The sequence below is a fragment of the Pongo abelii genome, chromosome 5 (assembly GCF_028885655.2).
Source record: "Pongo abelii isolate AG06213 chromosome 5, NHGRI_mPonAbe1-v2.0_pri, whole genome shotgun sequence".
NCBI classification, from domain to species: Eukaryota; Metazoa; Chordata; class Mammalia; order Primates; family Hominidae; genus Pongo; species Pongo abelii.
Window position 1 is genome coordinate 37,231,292 of NC_071990.2, and position 23,470 is coordinate 37,254,761.

Consider the following 23,470-nt stretch of genomic DNA (forward strand, 5'->3'; position numbering starts at 1 on the left):
GGAGCACAGCAGGACCGTCCAGAGGTGCTGAGGATCAGGAAAGCACACATATGTTGGGGTAGCAGTGGTGGGTGACTGAGGGTGGCTTGGGTGGTAGGGAGGGGCAGAGCAAGTCTCCAGACTACCGCTGGAGGGTGAGCAGTCAAACAGGACACCACCCAAGTCAGGCCAGGGCTGGGAACCCACCTGTAACCAAGGAGGACACTCCCCTTTTTTACTTTCTTTTTTTTTTGAGATAGAGTTTTGCTCTGTCACCCAGGCTGGAGTGAAGTGGCGTGATCTCGGCTTACTGCAACCTCCGCCCCCCAGGTTCAAGTGATTCTCCTGCCTCAGCCTCCCAAGTAGCTGGGATTATAGGCACCCGCCAACATGCCCAGCTAACTTTTGTATTTTTAGTAGAGGGTGGTCTTGAACTCCTGACCTCAGGTGATCCACCGGCCTCAGCCTCCCAAAATGCTAGGATTACAGGTGTGAGCCACCATGCCCGGCCTACTCTTATGTTTTTTCCAGTTCTATTCAGATATAACTCATAACATAAAATTCACCCATTTAAACTATGCAACTCAATGGTTTTTACTATATTCACAAGGTATATTCACAAGGTTGTGTAACCGTCACAATTTTAGAACATTTTCATCACCCCAAAAAGAAACCCCATACCCATTAGCAGTCACTCCCTGTTTCCCTCCAACCTCCCCAGCCCCAATCTACCACTAATCTATTTTCTATCTATATGGATTTGTCTATTCTTAACATCCATATAAATTCTTGACATATCATATATGTTATGGTCTTTTGTGACTGCTTCTTTCACTTAGCATATAAATATATATAATTTGTTTTAGACAGGATCTTGCTCTGACACCCAGGATTATAGCTCACTGCAACCTCCAACTCCTGGGCTCAAGTGATTCTCCCATCTCAGCCTCTTGAGCAGCTGGGACTACAGCTTGCTTGCCACCATGTCCAGCTAATTTTTACATTTTTTGTAGAGACAGGTTCTCACTATGTTGCCCAGGCTGGTCTTGAACACCTGGCTTCAAGCAATCCTTCCAAAGGACTGAGATTATAGTTGTGAGTCGCTGCTCTCAGCCAACATAACTTTCAAGGTTCATCCATGTCGTAGCATCAATCGGAACTTCATTCATTTATGTTGCCAAGTAATATTCCATTCTATGGAATATTCATTACATTCTATAGAACATTTCCATTTTATTTGTCATCGGACACTCAGGCTGTTTCCACTCCTGAGCTACTACGAATAATGCTACTAAGCATTCATATACCAGTTTTTGTGTGAATGTAAGTTTCCAATTATCTTGGGTATATACCTAAGGGTATATATAAGAAGGTCCCCAAAGGCCTGTCAGAGGCCCTTTCAGCTTTGCCCATTGGATGAGGTTTCCCAGGATGGGAGGAGGACATTCCTCCTGTCACCCCTCCCTTTGCCAGCAGCTGAGGTCTCCCCCTGCCCAATCCCACCCAATCTCCTTTCTCAGATGAGGACCCAGCATCCTAGTTTCCAGGACTAGTCGACAGGAAACACACCAAGTGCTAGGAGGGCAGATGGACAGGGTCTCACCCCCCAAAGATCAAAGGGTCTAGGGGCATTTCGCACACACAAGAATTTGAACTGAAAACTTCTTGTTTTATTAGATTAAAAACCTGTACTTTGCTCAGCCAATAACTGGGACACAGTATCAAAAGAGGTTTTCATGCCATTTCTGAGTGTGGAAGATGGCTTGGGAAATGAAGTTGAAACCCCCAAATTCAGGAAATTACTTGGGGGACAGCAGCAGCCCTCCCAGAGGTGACTGGCCAAGGCCACTAAAACCTTGCTCTCTACTCTGGGCAGCCTCTCTGAACTTCTGGGAGGAGATCTTCACATCTAGCTTAGCTCAGGCTCCAGAGATACAGGTGCCCCTCAATCTGGGGGGGCCTTAGGAACTAACCAATGCAAAAACAGGATCTGAGGGTGGAGCAACAGGAAGAAAAGATACCCCAGAACAGTGGTCAGTGCTGTGGGAAAGCACACTGGGCTGGAGAGAGGCCGCAGGGCAGACTCCCCTCTGAAGGGCCTGGGAACCCGAGGCCCTCCTTCTCTACAGGCCTGCCCTGCCCACCCCTGCATGTGTTCTTCCCACTACCTTAGCCCTCTTGGGTGTTTCCCTAGGAAAGTTAATATGGGTGACAAAGTTATGAGACCTTAGTGGCCTCAACCAGTGTACATTTACATAACACCCACACAGGCACACTTCTGCGTTCCTGGGAAACAAGGACATGTGAGGTGAAACTGCCTGTGAGTCCACTGTTACTAGGCCACTGGGAACACCCACTTGTGCACAAGCATCCCAGGGACCTTCCCTTTGGTGGGGGTGACTCAGCCCCTACTTGTGAGGGAAATATGACCAAACTCACCAGACCCCAACTCTCACAAGCCAGGTCACCTCGAACAAGGGCACAAATACCTGGGGGAACCCAGCTGGGCCTCAAAATATTTGTAAGCTTTGTCTGCTACAGACTCCAGTGCTGGGCAAAAACCATTTGATGGAAGGGAGGTCGCCCGTTCTGATGTAACCATGGCCACTACACCAAGTGACTCTTCGTAAAACTGGAAGCTATGTCATCCTCAAATGGTGCTGAGATATGACAGTCAGGGGTGTGAGTGGAACACTTTCTGAAAGGCCTGTCTCCCTGGCAACAGACCTGCGCACTGGTTGCTGCTGTGGAAACTGACACCCCAGCCTCATCACCCAGTGTCTCCCTGGAGACTCAGCTACACCAAGCTCTGGTACCTACATCTCCAATCTGGCAGCCCCCTGCCCTGCCTCTTCACAGCCCCTTCTCACACCAACAGGAAGGACTTGGAAAGACAGACTCTATAGATAGATTTTTAAACTTAGAAAAATAAGAGACTCCCCACAAAACTCCAAATCACCAATACATTTATTTGCGGGAGATGAGGTGAAATCTTACCATGAACTTTAAAACTGGGTAGGACTAGAGACACTGATCTGCCCAACCTCTGGGTATTCACAACTGCACAGGTAACCAGATCCTGCACGCGAGGCATCACCATTAAACAGATGAGCATTAGATGAGGAGGACACATTCTGAGTAGTTGCATGATTTCCCATTCAGAGGCAGGTGCTGCCCTCATATCAGAAAAGTAGTGTTGAGAAAAACACAGGCAGAGCCTGGCCATTTGCCTCCTAGCATAGGCCTAGACATGATGCTGGCCATGTGCCAGGGGACCACACCCTATGTACAAAGCAGGAGAATGATGCTCCCAGCTGAGCTGCAGGATGGGCGCTGGGCTGACTGGAGGGGTAGACGGGGTGGGGTCTGACCCCATTAGCCTTTCCCCATCCAACCTGGGCCCCCATAAGCCATTCTCTGGCCCTCTGCACAAGACAGACTCAGCAAATCTGCGAGGTATGGGGATTCTGCCAACTCCCCACCTCGCCTCACCTTCCCTAGGTCTGCCGGGTGACCAAATCCACTGGGTGCAGCCCCACCCCCGCTCAACCCCACATCTGGACAGACACATGGCAAATATGGAACTGAAGCCCGGCTGGGCTGGAGTACATCTGGTTGTTGTTGGGTTGGAGTCGTCTTGCAGGTGTCCCAAGGTGGTCAGGCCTCACCCACGGTGGCCAGGTTGAGACTGTGTTTTTTAGATGATTCAGGTTACTCCAGGGCGAAGCATGATCCTGATGACACCCGGCGGAAAAGCAGGCTGGAGCCTCGGAAGAGCTGGCCCTGGACCAGAAGGAAAAGTAGGGTGAGTGAAAGGGAGGCCACGCTTCCTTGTGCCTCCGAGAGGAAGGCCAGTGTCAGGCAAAGAAGGGTCCAGGAGCTCAAAGACCCACCTCCGGGGTGGACGGCCTCGACCTACATCCCTGGAGGGCAGAATCTGCCTGTGTTGAAGCAGAAGGGAGCGGTTCATTTCCTGCCCAGGGGTGTCTTTGGGGCTACTCTGTAGGAGAGCCCTAGAGAGGAGGCTCATTGCCCCTCTTGTTTCAGAGCCCAAGTGGTCTAGGACTCTTTCAGTGCTCATAGGGAGGACGAGACACACTTACGCTGACCAGGGCCACTGGGAAGAACTGTGGCTCTCCTCCCTGCTTCCCTCCCATCTGTCCTCTTCTCAGCCTGGAGGCCAGTCAGAGCTCTGGCTCCCTCCGGGCCACTGCCCCATTTCACTGTGAGGCAAATCAAGGCCAGGAAAAGGCAAGGTTCTGCCCTTGGCCAGAGCCTGGACCCCTGACTGCTGGGCCCAAGAGCTCCAGCCAGGGAGAGGTAGCTTCGGTACAGAACACGAGAACCCAAGGCTGGTACTGCTGCCAGGTCCCCACGTGGCCCAGCCCCACCCACAGGCTCTCCTGGGCCCAGGAATGTGCTGCAGGAGGGAGGAGTCGGTTTCCAATGCCAGCCACCCTAACAAGCCAGGAACTCAGCTCAGCTGGTTACAGACCTCGAATTTTCAGCCCATGTTACTTGAAGAAGCAGCAGTTCTTGGGCTTTACCACCTGCCACCTGGGCCAGAGTTCTCTTATCCTTATCCTAAGAGTCTTTAAGACTCAAAGAAGAAAAGGTCTTGTCTGATGTATAATCTTAAAATAAACCCACACTTAGCCACCTCAAATCCTTTCTGAAATTATGTAAGATGAAAACTTAACTCAAATGCCTTATAGGATACCAAGTATCTCCTCACAATATTAAATTCCATGAAACCACTTATCTTTGCATGCAATGAAGCATCCACAAAGCCATTTCAGCTGAAGGATGTAGCAAAGAACAGGAAAGGCCTCCTCTGTCCAGTGCTTGCTCACCTGCACACTCAGGTACTTCCAGCAGTGAATCCAGGATTTGAACACCGGGGAGTAAGGGGGGAGCCCAGCTTGCAGCCTGCCCAGGAAGGAGAGTGTAGATGCAGAGAACAGCGGGAGACAGCCAGCCACGGGAAAGCCACTTCAAGAAGGAATGCCTTCAGGCTACCACCCGTCCACACCCTGACCCCTGACACCACAGTTTACCCCAGGGGATGCTGGGAAATCCCAGCGGAAGCCAGGGTGCCTGGCAGGCCAAGCCGACACACAGAGCAGGTGGGAGGGGGCTAGAAGGGCTCGGTGGGTCTCCCCCGCCCCACAGCCTTGGTAGGTAGAGTGGCAAGTAAAGGGGCGCACACCTACCCGCAGTTGTTCACAGCCATGAGGTCGCCAACTAGCAGGAAGGGGTAGGTCAGCATGCTCACTGCAATCTGAAACCCAGAGAGGCCTGAGTGCCAGTGACCCACCCCGGCCCAGGGAGCAGGGACACACCATGCCAACACCCTGTACCAAGACCTGCCTCCAGCCATTACCAGGGTTGGCCTCCTAGGCCCCACTTGGGTCCACAAGGCAGTGGGAAGGAAGGGCAGCTGGCACAACTTACCCCCATCACGAACTTGGTATAGCTCCGGATGGCCAGGGCCTGGCTGAACTGAGGAGACAAAAGGGAACAGCGGTTTGCCACAGGCACCTCAGGATGCAGACTTCAGCAACACATGCCCTCACCCCACCCTCTGTGCTGAGCTCCTCACAAGCATGCTGCACATGCCTTTCCTGTCAGGCCTCACAGTCACTGCCCAGAGAAGGCCTAGGGGGCAGAAGCGGGGTAAGTGGACTGAAGGGAGTCCCGAGAAGGAGACCCGGTAAGAGGAATCAGCTGCCGCTGCCTGTGCAACCCCACTGGACTGTGAGCCTCAAAGGCTGAGCCCGTGTCTGCCTGATCAACATCCAGGGCTTGGCACGCAGTCGGTGCTAAGACAGACATGCACCCTGAAACCCAAAGATGAATCCTGGCCTGTGGGGTGAGGTGAGGGCAAGTCCAGGCTTATTGCCACCTCCACCTCAGCAAGCTTTTCCCCCTTCAGACCCCAACTCCTCAAATACTGCTTTGCTGAAGCAAACAGCTCCTAGTGAGGAAAGGTGACTCCCCCACCCTCAGCTTCCTGTGGAGCGGCCATCCCACCAGATCGATGGCCTGGGTCCTTGGTCAGAGATTTGCTCAGATGTCTGCCTGAGTGGCTTTGACAGCCCGGCAGCCTCATCTCGGCCTTTAAGCCACATACAGAAAAGCACTCAAAAAACACTTTAGACAAATCTGTTGACGGCTATTGTTGCTGATGTAAGCACGGCAGCCTCTGGTCAGACAGCTGCCCACCTAGACGAGAAACCACTTAGCTGTGCACTCCTGGCCACCCTTGCTCTGTATGTGACAGCAGCAGCTTACCCACCCACAAGGCCCCCCAGAAGGGGCAGAACTGCAGGAATGTGCCACTGTGATTGCAGATGGGGTGGGTCTCTATGGAGCCACTTTAATTTGCTTACATTGAAAGGCCAATGAAGACTCATCTGCCCAGGTCAAGTGGCCAGTCTCCCTGCAAGCAGAGGCTCCCATCTGGGATGGGGCACTCCTCACCACACAGAACAGACATGTACCACACACACACACATGCTGAACATGACGCCCTTCCCACCCAGGTGATTCTGGCAGACACGTCCCCAGGCCTTCCTAGCCTCCTGGGAGGGAAAGCCACTTCAAGAAGGAATGCCATCCTTCTTGAAGGCGATCCCCACTGTGAGAATGTCTGGACACTGCAATCCCCAGCCATCGCTGCTCCCTACCTCTTATCTTGGTTCAGGCAGAACCAGTCAACCCCTCAGGTACCTGGACGGCCTTCCTCAACAAGTGCTGTGTAGAAGGACCAGGCCTTCCTATGCCTGACCCGACCTGCTGAAGGGTCTATGTATACTAGGCTGTGTAGACCATAGCTAACAAAATAGGAGGGTGTACCGGACTGTACACTTCCTAGCAGATCTGAAAAAACTCAGAGGAATGCACCCTTGGCCTGGCCAGGGATCTAATTCCAGCCCTGTCAGTTCCAGCTGAGTGACTCTGGAGAGCCCAGAGTCTCTCCAGAATTTGGGATCTCTGGGTCTCAATTTCTGTATTGGTAAATGGAACATTATACCTGCCCTGCTCCCTTCACAACTAGGATGTCGTCAGATCAAAGGCCATAACGTTCACAAAAGGGTTTTAAAAAGCAAAAGACGTGATGCAAAGGTCAAAAGGTGATCACTATTAGCTGGTCTATCTTCTGACTTCCTGAGCCCTAGTTGGGTCACTGCCTCGGAGCAGCCTTAGATAAGCTGGGGTCTGTTTCTAAGGCTGCCCAGGGACAAGCATTCCATTAATTCCTCCCAGGTCTGGGTACTAATCTGGAATCTCGCCTCTTGAGGCCATTCTCCCCTTAGACAAAGATGACTCCAGGGACAATGAGAGGTCCTCTCTCACCCTCCGGGCCTAATGCTCAGAATCCCAGAATCCTTGAGTTTGTCCCAGACCCTGGGCATCAGCAGTACACGGAAAGAAGGACAAGTCCTTGTTCCAACCAACCTGGGAACCTGGATTCTGGTCGTTTCCCAGCCCCCCTGGGGTGTCACTCACGCTGTCATCCACCAGGTAGGCATTGATGAAGTGGGCCAGCAGGTTACAGCCCCACAAGAAAACCACATCGCCCAGGAGGTGAGGGATTAATCCACTAAAAAACAAGGTAAGCAGAGATGAGCAGGAGAGGGAGAGGAGCAGTTCCTGGGGGCTCCACACCCAGGAAGCAGGCAGGGATGTTCCAAGCTCAAAATCTTAGCATATCCAATGGCACAGCCTTAGAAAGGAGGCCTGCAGGGGCCAGCAGCTATGCACACTGGGAAGGTAGTGCTCCTTTTCCCATGGGGAGGTGTTCTATGCCACTTTGGATGCCACAAATTAGTTAACAGTCTCAAGCAGCTTTCAAACCACAGAAGCCAGGGATCAAGATGTGAATACTGCCAAATTTGGAATTTCCAAATACAGATAATAAGAGTGCCGACATGTTGGTAATTTTCTCCTGGCCTCTTTACCTAACCAACTCTCAGAAGACACACTGCTCAATGCATCTGTTCTCTTTGCCCCTGAAAATATTCTATCAAAAAGATTCTATGCAAGCATTTACAAGGAGGGCTAACTTTTTAAGTGATGGCCTTTAGGATAAACAGCTCTATAAATTGCTAAGAAAGGTTCCCCAAGATGCAGTGCTGAGGGCAAAAGGCTAGTTTGAGGTCAGTGGGTCCCATGTGCCTCTTGTGTTTTTTACAATGTATTTGCTTGTTTAGGTAGAGTGCCCTGGGAGGCTCTCCAGGAGAAGGATGGCTGTCTCCTGGGAGGAGAAGCAGAATTATTGTTTTTGAATTAAAAAAAAAATCTTATATTTGAAAAACTCAGAAGAATATATGTAATACATCTATGAAGAGTATTAATAAAAGGAACGTCTGTGAATGCAATTTCTAATCTTGTCATCCCTGCCTGTGCTCAGATTGACTTCGTGCTATACCCTTTGGTGCTTTCTATGCACTGTAACATGTATGAGTATCACCTGTTCCAAAATCACATGGGGAGAAAGAACCCAAAGAGTAGGCATCTGTTGTGCGGGAAATCGTATTCACACACCAGAAGAGAACTACGCAGTGTGAAAAATGCCAGAGGTGGTCATTTGCAGAGTTTCAAGATGGGTGGCTGTTTCTGTAGAGCAGCCATTGGCCGGGGTCCAGGGGCTGCCCCTTTGGCAGGGCACATGGTCCCTGAGGGCCACAGACGCCCTGCACTTTGTCACCTCACATCCAACTTACTTCACCTCTAAAGAAAGCACATACTGAAAAGACTATGTTCAGAAAGAATAAAGCACAGACAGAGCCCAGAAGCCAGGCTTGATGAGTTGTTTTTTGACTTGCCGTTTTAAGGTCTAGGCGGTGACATACATGCTGATAGGTATGTCACAAAGGTTGGTTTGTTACCAGGTACATGTGCAAATATATGTATGTATAAATACTTACACATACATATATGTGTGTGTGTGAATATAAATCAGAGTTTCTCAATCTTGGTACTATTGACATTTTGGGCTGAATAGTTTTTTTTTTCCCCAAGAGACAGGGTCTCACTCTATCACCCAGGCTGGAGTGCAGTGGTGCAATCATAGCTCACTGCAGTCTCCAACTCCTGGGCTCAAGCCATCCTCCCACCTCAGCCTCCTGGGTAGCTAGGACTACAGGTCCGTGCCACCACGCCCAGCTGATTTTTAAAAACATTTTTGTAGAGACAGAAGTCTCACTATGTTGCTCAGGCTGGTCTTGAACTCCTGGCCTCAAGTAATCCTCCCGTCTCGGTCTCCTGACAGCTGCAGAAACCACTGGGACTAATCCCGAGTAACTGGGATCACAGATGGAAGCGACGACACCTAGCTGAATAAGTCTTTGTTGCGGGGCTGTCCTGTGTACTGTAGGATGTTTAGCGGCGTCTCTGGCCTCTACCCACTAGATGCCAGTTGTGACAACCACAAGATGTCCCCAGACACTGCCGATGTTTCCTGGGGAGCAAAATCACCTCCTACTGAGGACCGTATATATATTTCTGTATTATATACACATACATGCACCTACAAGTAGTCATTTATTGGTTAAACAAGGAGCTATAAATAAAAAAAAAATCTGACAAACTGGAAAACCATGCTATAAAGACTTCTTATGAATAATATGGAGACCTGTATCGAGTACAGCGGATACTGTTGTATACCATGTGTCTACCACATTTGTGACATACTTATCAGCATGTATGTTACTGCCTAGACCTTGAAACGGCAAATCAAAAAACAACTCATCAAGCCTGGCTTCTGGGTTCTGTCTGCACTTTATTCTTTCTGAACATACTCTTTTCAGTAGTGCTTTCTTTAGAGGTGAAGTAAACTGGATGTGAGGTGATGAAGTGCAGGGTGTCTGCGGCCCTCGGAGACCATGTGCCCTGCCAAAGGAACAGGTCCTGGGTCCTGGCCGATGGATGCTCTATAGAAAGAACCACTCAGCAGGACAAGATTTTCTGACTTTTCAAAAGATGCCAGAAATGTGGAATTTTGTGCAACATATCTTAAATGTTAACGTCAACAACTAATTTGTCAGAAAAGCAATGTCAAACAGAATCCACTGGCTGTGGTCAGCCTGTGAGCTTCCAGAGCTCCACCCTCAGTCCAAGTCAGATTTTCAGTCATGTTTCAGCAATGAGGCCAAGGACTATGCAGTGACTTAGCTCATGAAGACCTGCCCTACACCCACCACAGCTAGATGAGGCCCAGTGGGGCTGGTCAGTTCATCTCCCCCATGTACTAGACACACAGTTCCACTTTTACATGAGCCATGGCCTGAAAAGGGCTAAGCAGCTTGGACACGCTATGGAGCTCTAGAGAGCTGGCTGCAGCATTCAGGCTAGGGCAGGGCCATGTAGTTAAGTCCCAGGCCAGCAGCTGTGGTCTGAGAGGTTGAGGACACACCTGTTAGCAGAGCCATGCCCGTGGCCAGTTATGGGGTGTATAAACTCACGTACACAAAGAATCCCAGCAGCCCTTCCTCTTTAAAAATCTTCCCAATGGAGCTCAGCACACCACTGTGAAGAAGGCAAGACAGAGATACAGGGTCACGCAGTCACCTACCAGAAGCCCACCCATTGGTGTGGGGCTGAGCCCACCAGCTCTGCTCAAATCCAGCCAGTCTTGGCGGGGCTGGGGAGGACTATTACCATGAAGAACCAAGTAGAAAGGCAGAGAGCCTCCTCACCTTGTTCAGGGTGAGGAGGAGTTTACACAGTTCACGGAGACCGGGTAAGCCCAACCACCCATGGGAGCAGCCCACTAGCAGTCCTCTACTGGTGTTTTCTGTGAGATCGGAGTTTAGGAATGCATCTCCTGACTTGGGCCACTGCTGCAGAGGCGGCAGGCCCTTCTCTTACCCGGCCCTCACACTTATCTCTGGTTAAACAACCCTCCAGCAGAGGAGCCCACAGGCCTGCCCAAGAGAGTAAGAGTAGGAGGGGGTAGTGAGCAAAGAGAAGTACTTTCCCAGAGGGCAGAGAAAGAATACAGGGCCCTGCAGGAGGAGGCACTGGAACCAGCCTAGGAGAAGACATCTGGCACTCCTCAGCAGGGAGCCACCGGGCACTCATGCCCTGGCCACTGCACCCTGTTAGAGATGAGAGGACAGGCTGGATGAGAGGACAGGCTGTGGGTTCTTGGGTGTGAAATGCCAAGGAAGCTCAATAACAACCTTTGTGACCTGTGGCTGGAAATAGCAACTGGCTTGTCCTGAACGGAAGCTGTGCAAAGCCCAGATGGAAGGGGCAACCTAACAGAGGGAGCCAGTGGAAGGCAAAGCCCTGGGTAGCCCCGGTCCCAGATTATCCCAGCCCTGCCAGGCCCGGCCCCACCACTCAGAACAGTGGTAGCCAGATTATACCCTTCTGGTCCCAACTACCAACCTCATACTCAGTCTAGGGGAACGGGCCATTCCATTAATGACCCCAAAATGAGGCACCATGGCAGCTGAGCTTCCTGGGGTGGTGGCCCCGCAGGACAGCTGCAAAAAACACTGACCCCAGGAAATGAGAATCTTAAGAGAGGAAGGGCAACCCAGGTGTGTCCTTCTGCCACATGCCTCCAAGACCCACCTCCGTGTCAACACATATGCCCCTGGCATCTGCCCAGGGCTGCACACGGCAGATCTAGGTGAGGGTCTGGTACACAATGGAAGGGATGAGCCCCAAGCCCATGGGGTGGATGGCTTCTTCATAGGGGATAAAAAGAGCTATCAGCCTATGAGGGCCGGAAAAATCATTAGAGCATTACTTCGGGAATCCAAGAGGAGACCCCAGCTCAGTCCTAAGTGGCAGAATCAGCTCTCTGGGGCCAGAAATCTTAATCCAAGCTGACTACAATCCCACTCACCCCTCTGCAAAGGTATCTAGGCTCATCTAGGGCTGCCCTTCATAAGAGATGAAGAAGAGAAAATGCCCCTGGACAGACTATGGAAGCCACTGCCACATTCCTCAGCAGCCAGGCAGCAGGCTGAACTCATACAGGACTAGGGCAGAAAAGGTGCAGCAACCAACCCCAGCACGGCCTGCCCTGGCCGACTCTGAAAGGGTAACAGGGCCACTCTGCCAGTCCCAAGAGTTACCCACCTGTACTTGGCCTCCCGTCCCACAAACTGGACCATGCAGCGCATTGAGATGACTGAAGAAAAAGAAAACACACACAGGTGATGTGGTGGGCCACACCTCATAATGCTCCAGCCACCGGGTGCCGGGTGCAGAGTGGCCACTGAACAACGTGGCCTATTCAGAGAGCAGGAGAGGAAAAGGGCCTTTGGGATTCCCTGTTACACCCCATGACCACAGCATGCCATTTCTACTGCCTGGGAAGAGCCCCACCTCCCTTTGGAAAGAATTCCAATCTCTCCTCAGTGGGGTGGGTTCCAGTAGAATACCCCCAACCCCACTACCACTTCCCAACCGGTCTACAGCTGTCTATCTACAGTCCACGAGGGGGCGCCCCCTCACTCCACGCCCCTGATCCCAGCTTAGATACAGTCTAGGGGGGAAGGGGGGCGGCTTACCATGCAGGGGGTGGGCCAACATGCGGGACACACACTGCATCATCATCTCGTAGGAGGTCTGGAAGAGAGCATGGGGTGGGGACTCGCCACCCTTGGCCTGTCTCTGGAACTGGCCCTCGAGGGGAGCTACAAGTGCTCAGGAGGGAGAAACCTGTCCCAGGGACTGCACATGGGGTCGGTCTGCCAAGGATGGCTCCACCTGTTGCCCACTCCCCAATCCCCCACCCAGGAGTGCTGTCGGGTCCCAGGCTAGGCCCAACAATGGCTGATTAGGCTTTCCAAGGTTCCCTGCACATCCAGGCCATGGCTTCTTCCCTTACCATCCCACCCATGCCTGCACAAGGACCCAACTCTTCGACTTGTCAATGACCCGCCCAACTTGGGGGTGAGAAATCATCAGGCGCCCCTCCACGCGCCTCTCCCGCTCCAACTCTCAACACCCACCTCCTTCACAACTTTCTTCAGGGAAGTCTTCATATCATCCTTGTTGGAAACCTGCTCAATCTCATCTGGAGGGAAAACCTGAAACAGAGAAGGGAAAGAACCAAGTTCAGCTACGCCTCTTCCATGGAACTCTTCGGGGACTTGGGCGGCAGGAACCAGCTCCAAATATTTCCTCTGCAGTGTCTATTGGCTGGGCCCACCTCAGGTAACCTCCAGGTCTGGAGCTTGGGGGAAAAAGAAAGCCACCATCTGGTGTCACAGCTGTGGGAAAGCAGAACTGTGGGGTGGGAGCTCCCCCATGGGGCTGGAGTGAAGCCCCCAGTGGTCTGGGAAGGAGGAGGCAAGACCAGGGTAACTGGCTGCTGCAGGGGTGGCTGGGAGTATGAGGAAACCTCAGGCGATTGTTCCTGGCTTTGTGTGGGCTCACCTTCTTCATGCTACCCCGAGTGACAGTAGAGAGGGCGTTGGACATCAGCCGGGGGCTCAGGCCTCGGAACAGCCCTATCTTACCATCCACTTGCACGATGTACTTGGCTGTAAGAAAACAGAGGTGGCAGAGGAGTCACACCCAGTTCAGGGGCACCCACTCCTGGGTCACACACACCCAGACGAGGCTCGGCTTGTCCTTCAGGTAACTGCTGACTACAGGCACAGAAGGGAACATCTGTCCAGGACCTGGAAGCAGTCAGGCCCTAACCCCCAAATGTCTTCTAGCCCATTTCTTTTAGTAAAAGCCTCAAAATGTATTTCTGACAAACAAGTTCATATATTTTCTTCCTTCCTTCCCTCCCTCCTTTTTTTTTTTTTTTTTTTTGCTTTAAAAACTTTACTTGGCAAACTCAGCCATGATTTCTCAAGTCAGCAACTTAAATGCTGCAACACAGAAAACAATTCTGTTGCTTAAAAATTACATTTTTCTTGAGGACAAGAAAATAGGAAAAACAGAGAAACTGCCCTCAGGGAATGATGAAGTCTTCAACCTAAAGGAGGGAAAAAGGAAAAGGAAGGGCTCCCAGAAGATAGGTTCAAGAACGCCCCCTGCACATGCCACGGCCAGGGCAGTCTCCACCCTGTAACTGTGCTACACCCAGGATACCACCTGGCACCTGTTGGCATTTATTAGTCAAGGGAAAAACAAGTCTATGGAGAAGTAACTAAAACAGAAGCACCAATGAACAATTCCATAGAATAAACTTAAATGTTACGGAAGCTAGACCCTACCTGTGTGAGTTAGTGTTTCTTTCACTAGGGTCTGTCTTTCTAAGGATACAATTCATTGTTTTCTATCAACATTTTAAACATGTTTTAAATGGCAGGGTGGTATTTTTATAAACCTGTGCATCTGGAAGCTAGCAGAACGTTCTCTCAGACAGCATGCTCCCCCTTTTAGACCATGACTTTAGCTCTCTGGCACCGCGCAGAGGCAGGAAGAAGCAAATATGCCTTTTGCTCCTCCGCAGATGTCTACCAGCCCAGCAATTCAATGTCACAGCTAGCACGGGTCTTTCATGAGGCTAACACCTGTTACCTGTATATGTGATTGCCTGAGATGAGGGGGAGCTGGAAGGAGAGGAGGAGGAGGGGAGGGGATACTGGGTGACTTGGCAAGGAGCCCTCTTCACAGAGTGAACAGGCAGAAGGAAAATTTGCTTTGGGGGAGGGTGGATCCTAGTGAGGAGAGGGAGCCTCAGGACCTCTGTTTGTGATCCTGAGCAAAACATCTACCCTCTTTCATCTGCCCACCTGTAAAAAAAAAAAAAAAAAGGAATAAGGACCATCATTTCTCTCCATTTTTGAGAGAACTGAGGAACAAGTGAGAGCAGAGGGAGGCGTGCTGAAATGCCTGCAGGGGCCTCTGTGGGTCCCAAGGCCTCAGGCTGGCCAGGGCCTCCCTCATTCTGGGTCTTTCTGCAGTGCCAGGAAACCCTCTGGGAAGTTCTTTCTTCTACACCAGAGAATGTCATGACAGCTGCAGTACTTTCAGCCATGACAAGTAGAGGAGCAGACACTGTCCACACTGTACCAGAGAGCCAAATGGCGGGTCCCCTCCCTGACTCCAGAGTAGGCCTGGTGTCCGGAGATCCCCAACAGACATCAGCTCACACCTAGATTAAAGCTACATTTATATAAACCAGGCTGGGGGCACACCTGAGAACTCCGCTCATCCTCACAAGAGGCAGTTAAGATGGGGGTCAAGTTCCCTCTGCTCTAAGTCCTTTTGGGAATGGCTGTGTCACATGAATAGAGACGATCTGGGCTCTAACCTCGCCTCTCAGAACACAGCACGTGCAACCAGATCCAGAAAAAGCCCCATGCAGGGCCGCAGCCGTCCGCCCCGGCTGCCTTACCTCTCTGTATACTGCCTCACTACTCAATGGTGGGGTGCCTTCCTACTTCTGTCATCCCCCCTCCACTACACTGACAATTTTTAAGTAAAAAACAACACAAACACATCTCCTCACCAGATGACACATTCCACCTGGCCCTAGACTCTGCACTCAACAACACAGGCACAAAACCAGAGAGAAATATGACACCCAATTCTGCCAACAGCATGTGAAACGGAAAAGGTAAGACAGAGGCCAAGCCCCAAGTTACTCAACAGAAAGATAGATTCTGGAGAATATTCTAGACAACCAAACAGGTAAGAGCAGAGGTACAGGAAACTTGAGGGGATTTGCCTGGAATGGAACTCCAGCTGTGAACATGGAGAAAAAGGGTACATTTAAAGAAGGCCTTCATCATGCTCATCTGGTGAGGGTGGGGACTGGGAGAGGGAGAGTGAGGGTGAACATGAAAAGGCCCTGGCCAGACGGCACCTGTGGGCCAGGGGATGGGCAGCAGAGGCAGCAAGGTGGGCTTCTTGATGACAGATGGGCAGCTTGCAGGAAGGCCTGGGCAGGAGAAGCTGACCTTACTTTGCAGACAAGGGGTGCAGCCGGGCCACAGCAGGTAAGTGGCCCGCCCAACCCCACGCAGCACACAGAAGCGAAGCTGCAATTCACTGCACACCATTCTGTAACCAACAGATGGAGACACCAGAGTGAGTAAGCACCACTCACTAACTGAGGAATGCAGGGGAAACAAGACACCCAGGTGGGATAAAAGAAAAAAACTCAGGAGGAGCCCCACAGGCCTCCTGCTGGAGTAGCAGGGCCAGGCTGCTCACAGGGCAAAAGGAAATCACCCCCACGCATGTTCCAGGCACAACCTGGGGCAGCAGAAATAACAGGGACCAGTGTCCTGGATTGGCCCCTCTCTCAGGCACCTGTGTCTGTCCCCTCCTGCTGTCTGGGCTGGCAGCTACAGGCAGAGGAGGTGGACCAAAGCTGTATGGTTCACCTGCTCCCACCCCAACACCATGTCCTCTCTGTACATGCTTAGATCCCCTCCTCCGTGCCAGCTCGACTCTGCGTGCCATGCTGCGCAGTGGGTTCCCCGGGGCCAGCTGGTCCTGCTCCCCACCTGAGGCCTCTTTTCTGTTGGTGTGGGCTTTCCTGCTTGGGAGGCACACTCACCGTAGGTGAAGAAGCTCGGCAGATAGAGGACCTTCCTCCCCAGCACATTGGTCCCAAGGGTGGGGGGCATCGGCTCATGACCCACCTTCAGAATTAACAAAGACAAAGGGACGCTCAGAGTCTCGTGGTGATTCAGCCTCACCACCTCTCCTCACACTTCCTGTCCCCTTTGCTTAACTCTTCTCCCACAAATTCTAATGTGGCTCTCGTTCATGTTTTCCCCATCAAAACACACCAGAAAGCTCGTCAGTGTCTCTAACCATTGGCAGCACGTAAACTCCCAGTGAAGAGAAATGCCTGGTCCCAGATACTGTCCAACCACAATCCAAGTCACACCCACACCCCAACATTCTTACATTCAAATCCCAGATATTCCCAGTAGAGAAACCTCCATTTGTATGTACTTCAAACCCTACTCCCGTCTCAGAACAAATCTGTTATTCTCATCTCCAGATGAAAAACTTCATTCCAACCTCAATTCCAAATGTGGCAGTAAGAAAATACATCATACCCAAACCTCAGACAGGTCAGCCATTAAGTCATCCATTCCAAAGTGCACCCCAAACTCAAATTGCTTACCAAATCTACTGCAGACACCTCCATGTCTATTCTTCCCATTCCCAGGCTTAGCAAACTGTTACTTCAAATTCCAGCTGCTCCTCAAACATACCCTTAGCTGCGTTCTCACCTCAATCACCCTACATCCTTGTGACAAAACGACCCCCTCATTTCTGTAGGGCTATGATAGTTCTTGCTGTACAGATGCTTCTTATATCTGAAATCTTTATTTATTTATTTATATATATATTTTTTGAGATGGAGTTTCACTCTTGTTGCCCAGGATGGAGTGCAATGGCGTGCTCTCGGCTCACCGCAACCTCCACCTCCCGGGTTCAAGTGATTCTCCTACCCCAGCCTCCCAAGTAGCTGGGATTACAGGCACCCGCCACCATACCCGGCTAATTTTTTGTATTTTTGGTAGAGACGGGGTTTCTCCATGTTGGTCAAGCTGGTCTCAAACTCCCGACCTCAGGTGATCCACCCGCCCCGGCCTCCCAAAGTGCTGGGATTACAGGTGTGAGCCACTGCGCCCAGCCTGAAATGTTTATTAAACCCGCAGGTGGGTGAAGGACCATCCATATCCACATGAGGAGCAGGAAGTCTCTGTCGAGGGGTGAGAGCCCCTGCTGCCAGGGAGAAGGCAAGGTGTCAAGGAGACCAGCACCTAGGTGGGGAGTGAGAAGGCCCCTTCCTCCCTTGGCAAGGGGCCAGGATACCAGCCCTGTGCCCTCTAAGCAGGCCAGCTGGGCCCATGGACCAGAGCGATTCCTCTGACATGTGGGAGAGGATTTGGCCTGCAGCTGTGGGAGGCGGTAGAAGTGGCAGGTTAGAAAGCGCTACTTTGTAAACTGGATTAGGAATGCTTCCAGCGCTTTTTGGGATCAACCCTGTCCCCTTTTGCCTTTATCAAGCAAGTGCTTTTGAAAGTTCAGGCTATCTCTTATGGATCTGATTCTGAGAGGCCTAACAGATTAATGACTGTAAATTTAAAAACTCCTCTATGATGGGGACTATCTTTAAAAGAAAAAAATTTTGACCCAGTGGAGCAAAGGAGGAAAGGGGTGAGTCAGCTGACCCAGGCAGTGAGTACTTCCCTTCTAGACCTTTTCCCTTCTGGGTTAAAAGCTCCAAGGTTGTTCTGAATTAAGTTTTGTCTTGATCTGTGTTCTCTTCAATACAGGTGGTATTCCTTTATTCCTCCACTCCAAATCGCCGCCACTGCTCTTCTGCTGTCCTTACCCAGTTTAGTCAACACTATTTGGGAGTCCCACTGACCCCAATTTCATACTTAAATTTGTAACGTTATCCCATATCCCCATGGCTCCCAAATCTGTTGAATCTATTTTCTTAACTTCTATTGGGTTATCATAGGCACACTGGCTGTATCTCACCCCCATTCCTCCCGCCTTCAAGTTTTAATTATTTGTTCCCAAGTCATTAAACCCAATTTCATCCTCAAATCTGTTAACCCAATCCTAACTACGGTAAATGCTGTGGCCCTATATCAGATACCAGCAGGGAGAGTCTGTCATCTTAAAATCTCCAACTCCCAAACCTGACAGCCACATGCCCTGATCTAAGGCACTGCATTCTTATGTACCTAATCTAGACAATCCCCAAATCTGTCACTCCACTCCTGACACCCCCACTCCCAGTAATTTGCTTTTCTGCAAGTTATTACTCTGATTCCCAAACTATACCCATTTAAGATCTTACCCTAATATATGTTACACTCAACACCAGCTGGGTTCAAATCAGACAGGCACCTCTGGTCCTTCAACAGGGCTCATCCATCCTTACCTGCTCACCATCTAGTCCTTCTCACGCTTTGGTGTCCTTCATTCCCCCATTCCCTTCCCAAACCACCCTCATTTCAATGTTCTTTCAAACCAGATCTGCCATCGTCCAAATGATGAAGCCACTTCATTTCCCTCACACTGAGCCCTTGTGCTCCAGTACCCTTCACTCCACAGACTCTCTCTCCCACCTGTGTCCTAAAATCCTAGCCCTCACTCAGTCTCATTCCATCAGTTTCCCGAACCCTCACTTCTCAGGTCCCACCAGTTCCAAAGCACCAGTTTATCTCCCAAACTTCAAGTTCAACTGCTGTAAATACAATCTTAACCCTGTAAGACAGCCCTCATTCCCAAATCACAACCAAATGCCAGTCTTGTCTACACCTTCCACCATCAACAATTTTCAAATCTGTCACAATTACGGACTAGTCAGGCACCTTGATGCCCCTGACTGAATCTCCTCACTCCTTGTCATATTCCTGGTCACACCAACAAATCTATTACCATTCCTCGGATCCCAGATTTCAATTACTCTCATTCTCAAGGCCTTCTCATTCCAGTTGTATTTTGCATTCTCTCGGTTCAGTTATAGAGATGGTAAAATCTGACACCCACCTGCCTCAACTCAAATCTTGGATGGGTCTCCAATTCAATTTTTACCTTCTTCCCCCCACGCTTCTTAACTGGAAAATTCTGGCCTAATGACCCCCATCAAAACTGTACCCATCCCAGCCACACCCACCTAATTCTCACACCTCCACACGCCCTTCATTCCAGCTCACTCCTCTCAAGCAGCACACTTCATCTGTACCACATTGCCGGCCACCACCAAATCTGCCAAGTGCCCATGCATCCCTCTGTTCCAGAGACATCCCTACCTCGGTCTCAATTTCTGGTAGTCCCTACCTATCCTGCCACCTATGTCTCCACTGTCCCTTCTGCCCAATTTGAATACTCCCGTGCCCCTTCTCCTCATCTGCCCAGATACAAGCACTGTGATTCCTCTCTCTGACCCCAACTATGACTTCCATTTCCTCCTCCAAATGCGTCATCCCCCTTCCCCGCTTAAAGCCTCCTCCTAGCTCCCCTCTCTAGACAAATCGCTGCCACTCCCCTCCCCCAGTGCTGGCTCTATCTGTTCCCCTCCCCCCATACGCGTCACCCTGTCCCCTCCTCCTACCAAATCCGTCGTCGCCATCAAATCCAGAGCCCCCATCTCCGGTAAACCGATAGCATTCCCCTGCAAAAGTCTTTGCCCTCGCACTCTCGCACCAAATTAAATCACAATGCAACCCAAGACCTCTGTCTTCTCTGTCCACTCCCAGTCTGGTGTCCTTCTTTCCCTCCTAAATTTCTGGCCCTGGCGCCCACTTTGTCCCCACCCCAAGACGTTTTAAATCCATCTCTATCAAATCCAGAGCCTCCGTTCCCCTCTACTCCAATTACGCGCTCCTCACTCTCTAAACACTTTGCCTGGGCCCCCAACCTTCCTCCCCATCTCTTCACCCAAACTTTTCGCCCCTCCCCCAATTCTATTGCTTCTTCCCTCGCCCCAAATTCGCTACCTTCCCTATCCCAAGTCCATCGTCCCCACTCCTTTATCTCCCAAATATGTTTTTCCAGCCCATCGCTCCCTCCTTGGCACCCCCCCAAATCGCTTGTTCTTTCCGCCCTCTCCCATATCTGTTATTACTCTAACTCCTTCGTCTCCTTTCTGTATCCTAAAACCCGTGACCCCTGCGTTCACAACTCCCTCACGGGTTCCCTCCCCTCCCACCCACTCGGCCCCCCAAACCCGCCGTCCCCACCCCTCTCCGCAAATCCGTCGCCATTGACTGCCCGCCCCAATCCTCCAAATCCTGGCCTGTCACCTTCACATCAGCCTCCCATCTCCCTACGGCGCCTCTGGTCCCCCACCTGGATGAGCAGCTTCACGTAGAGCAGGGGATGGCTGAGCGCCGTCACGCCCGCGCCCAGTGCCACGAAAAGAGCCTCAGTGGTCGGGGCGTTGTCCCCAGACCCCAGGCCCCCTGACCCGCCATCCATCCTGCGGGCCGAGGGCTGAGCCGCAGGCCGAGGGTGCCGAGGATGTGCGCGGTGCGCGGGCGGTGGATCGCGAGCTCGAGCCTCGACCCCCGCCGCCGCTCCGCCGCGAGCTCCCGCTCCAGCTCCGGCTCCCGCCATCCCCGCGGCACCGCCGCGAGCCCAGGGCGCCACTTCCGGGTCCGAAGCTCCCATGGCGCCCGGCGGCGAGGTCACTCCCCGTCACGTGACGGAGGCCACGCCCCCCCGCCGGCGTCAGGGGGCGGGGCCGGGGCGCACCACTCCAGGCCGCGGGGGAGCTCGGGAGCGTGGCGCGGCGGGTGGGACACGCCGGTTGTGGGCCCCGGGCCGGTTGGAGGCCTAGCAGGACACTGGGCTGCGGACCGGGGGTCAATGGTGGCGGGCAGCCGGGGCCCCGGGCTCAGGAGGTGTGGCGGCTGCCGCAGGCTGGGGCGCTCCCCCGGGAGGCCCAGAGCACGCGGGGGCGGGGTTCGGCCCCTCTGGCTGCCAGACGTCCCCAATATGGTCTGAGGCGCTTCCAAGCCCCCTCCCTGGCTTCGGGAGTTTTCTCTGCAGTTCTCTGCCCGCCCCTTTGCGGCCCAGATCCCAGTCGCCGCGGCCTGCGTGGAACTCTGCGCGAGCTGAATCTCCTGCTGTAGGACGAGCCCCGACCCCGAGCCCCATCCCCTCCGCGGTCCCAGCCAGCCTCTTTATCCGATCCCGTTTCCCATCTCCTCTAATGCTCTCCTCACCAGAGCAAATCCAGATGTCCCCTCGGCGACTGTGGGCACCCTCCCCAGCTGTGGAGCCTTCGCACGCCTTCCTCAGAGTCCGTGGTTGTAAAATTTGTTTTGCTCTAAAGTATTTGAGTGCCTCCCTCACTAGATCCTGAGGGTTTTAGTGAGTCCCTCAGTGTGAGCACACGCAGGCACTGCTAGGCGCCTGCAGTTGATTCTTAGTTAATACAAGTGAATAATCACAACTAGACATTAAATTGCAGGGACTATGTGACAGGCACTTTTTAAAATGCTTTACACGTGTTGATTCAAGTGTAATCCTCACAAGAACCCTGCGAGGAAGATAGGACAGTAAGTGCCCTGTTCCTGTTTGTAAACGTGCCCTACATTCTGCAACAACACCTGCAACAGAACCCTGCTAGTTTTGGGGGTTCGCAATAAAAGTTTCTGTTTGAATGGATCCTTGAGTGTGCAGGGACACAGCAATGGAAGACCTGGTCCCTTTGTCTGTACTTACCCTATAGCCAGTTCATTGTGATAAATTTCTTTAGATCGACACCTGCCACTGTTAGTCCGGGTTTCCCAGTCTGTCAGAAATTTCTAACTTCCTTCCTGCCTTACCCCCTAAAAAGCGACCTCCCCCATTCCCACTCCTGATAATGAACACTATGTACTTTCCACGTTCAAAGCATGCCACACTCCCTCTCTCCCTCACCTTGGCCTCCCTAACCCAGGCTTGTCCTAGTGAAATCACTCGCAAAGCCTGCTAGCCCTTTCAACTTGCTGTGTTTTCTCCATCAAACACAATTTTCATCAAACATCACCCAGGAGCACCTTAAATGACTTCCTTTAGCCTAGGTTCTGATTTAGCGTTCTCAATAAGGACCTCAAAGTCAAGTTCCTAGTGCCACACTCTCTGCCCAGAAGAGGCGATAGGTTTTAGTTTGGGGGTGGGGGTAGGGGAGGATGATTTACTTCCCCATCCTTCTGAAACTTCCTCACAGGAACCTTTTCCTTCTTTGGGCTTTTCATCCCCATTTTTCTCCAACTGTCTGTTTTTCCTTCTGAACTTGGCTGTTCACCGTTGAGCCTTTTACTCTGCCTTACAGGGTCACCTAACTTTGGGCCTATACTGTATTTGGCCCTTTCAAACTGTAGTTTCATGTGAAGCGGCAACTTTGTGTTGTCTTGCATTGTTTTGTATCTTCCACAGCATCAGATATAGTACTATGCACATAGTACATGTTCAGTAAAGTATTTCTAACTGATCGAACAATTTCTCCAAGTGAAGAAATTGAAGGAAAAATAGATCAGCTAAACCAGTTAGACCCATAGGGTACCAAGCAGAAGCAAATGTTAAACTGCACGATAGCTGTATTTCTACAACTCAGGGCTCACAGAGACTCCAAGAGGAAGAAAAAAAGAATCCTCACAATAAAAAATGTATGAGCTGCTCAAAGAAACACGCCATCACAAGAGAGAATGGGCAAAACAGGAAGAACTTGAGATAATAGAACCATCTCAAAGAAAATTGAAAGGAAAAAAGTAGGTTTCAAATGAAGGCAAAGATAAATAATAGAAAGTACTAGTAAAAAGAATAGGAATTGTAAAGGAAAAAAAACAGGTGTATTTGAAAAGGAGCCAAACAGAACATCTAGAAATGAAAAGTATACTCACTGAAATGATTGAATGAAAGAAAACCTTCCTCAGCAGTCAAGCTACTGAGCAATCTGGCAATAAACCTTTAGAGCTATAAAGGAGTTAGCTCTGGCTGGGCACAGTGGCTCACACCTGGAATCTCAGCACTTTAGGAGGCTGAGGCGGGTGGATCACCTGAGGTTGAGACCAGCCTGGCC

At 51.3% G+C, this 23,470-nt stretch overlaps 1 protein-coding gene across 4 annotated transcripts; it reads right to left on the minus strand.

Annotated features, from left to right (window-relative positions):
* Positions 1-2,928: 2,928 nt before the first annotated feature.
* On the minus strand, positions 2,929-21,452 carry MTCH1 (mitochondrial carrier 1). 4 transcript variants are annotated; one of them, XM_009241819.4, is made up of 12 exons: positions 20,752-21,452; positions 16,478-16,562; positions 13,387-13,493; positions 12,960-13,037; positions 12,516-12,573; positions 12,082-12,133; positions 10,453-10,512; positions 7,492-7,585; positions 5,434-5,481; positions 5,193-5,260; positions 4,833-4,908; positions 2,929-3,762 (listed from the first exon to the last, which is right to left on the minus strand). In XM_009241819.4, exons 1-12 carry the CDS (start codon positions 21,070-21,072, stop codon positions 3,691-3,693), a joined length of 1,119 nt encoding a protein of 372 aa, XP_009240094.2. In that variant the 5' UTR covers positions 21,073-21,452; the 3' UTR covers positions 2,929-3,690. The 4 variants fall into 4 exon arrangements, 3 of the variants coding, with proteins under 3 accessions (XP_009240094.2, XP_024103811.1, XP_063580833.1); XM_024248043.3 differs by having other exon boundaries at positions 7,441-7,585; positions 20,752-21,129; XR_008526150.2 differs by having other exon boundaries at positions 3,628-3,762; positions 3,873-4,908; positions 20,752-21,095.
* Positions 21,453-23,470: the final 2,018 nt, after the last annotated feature.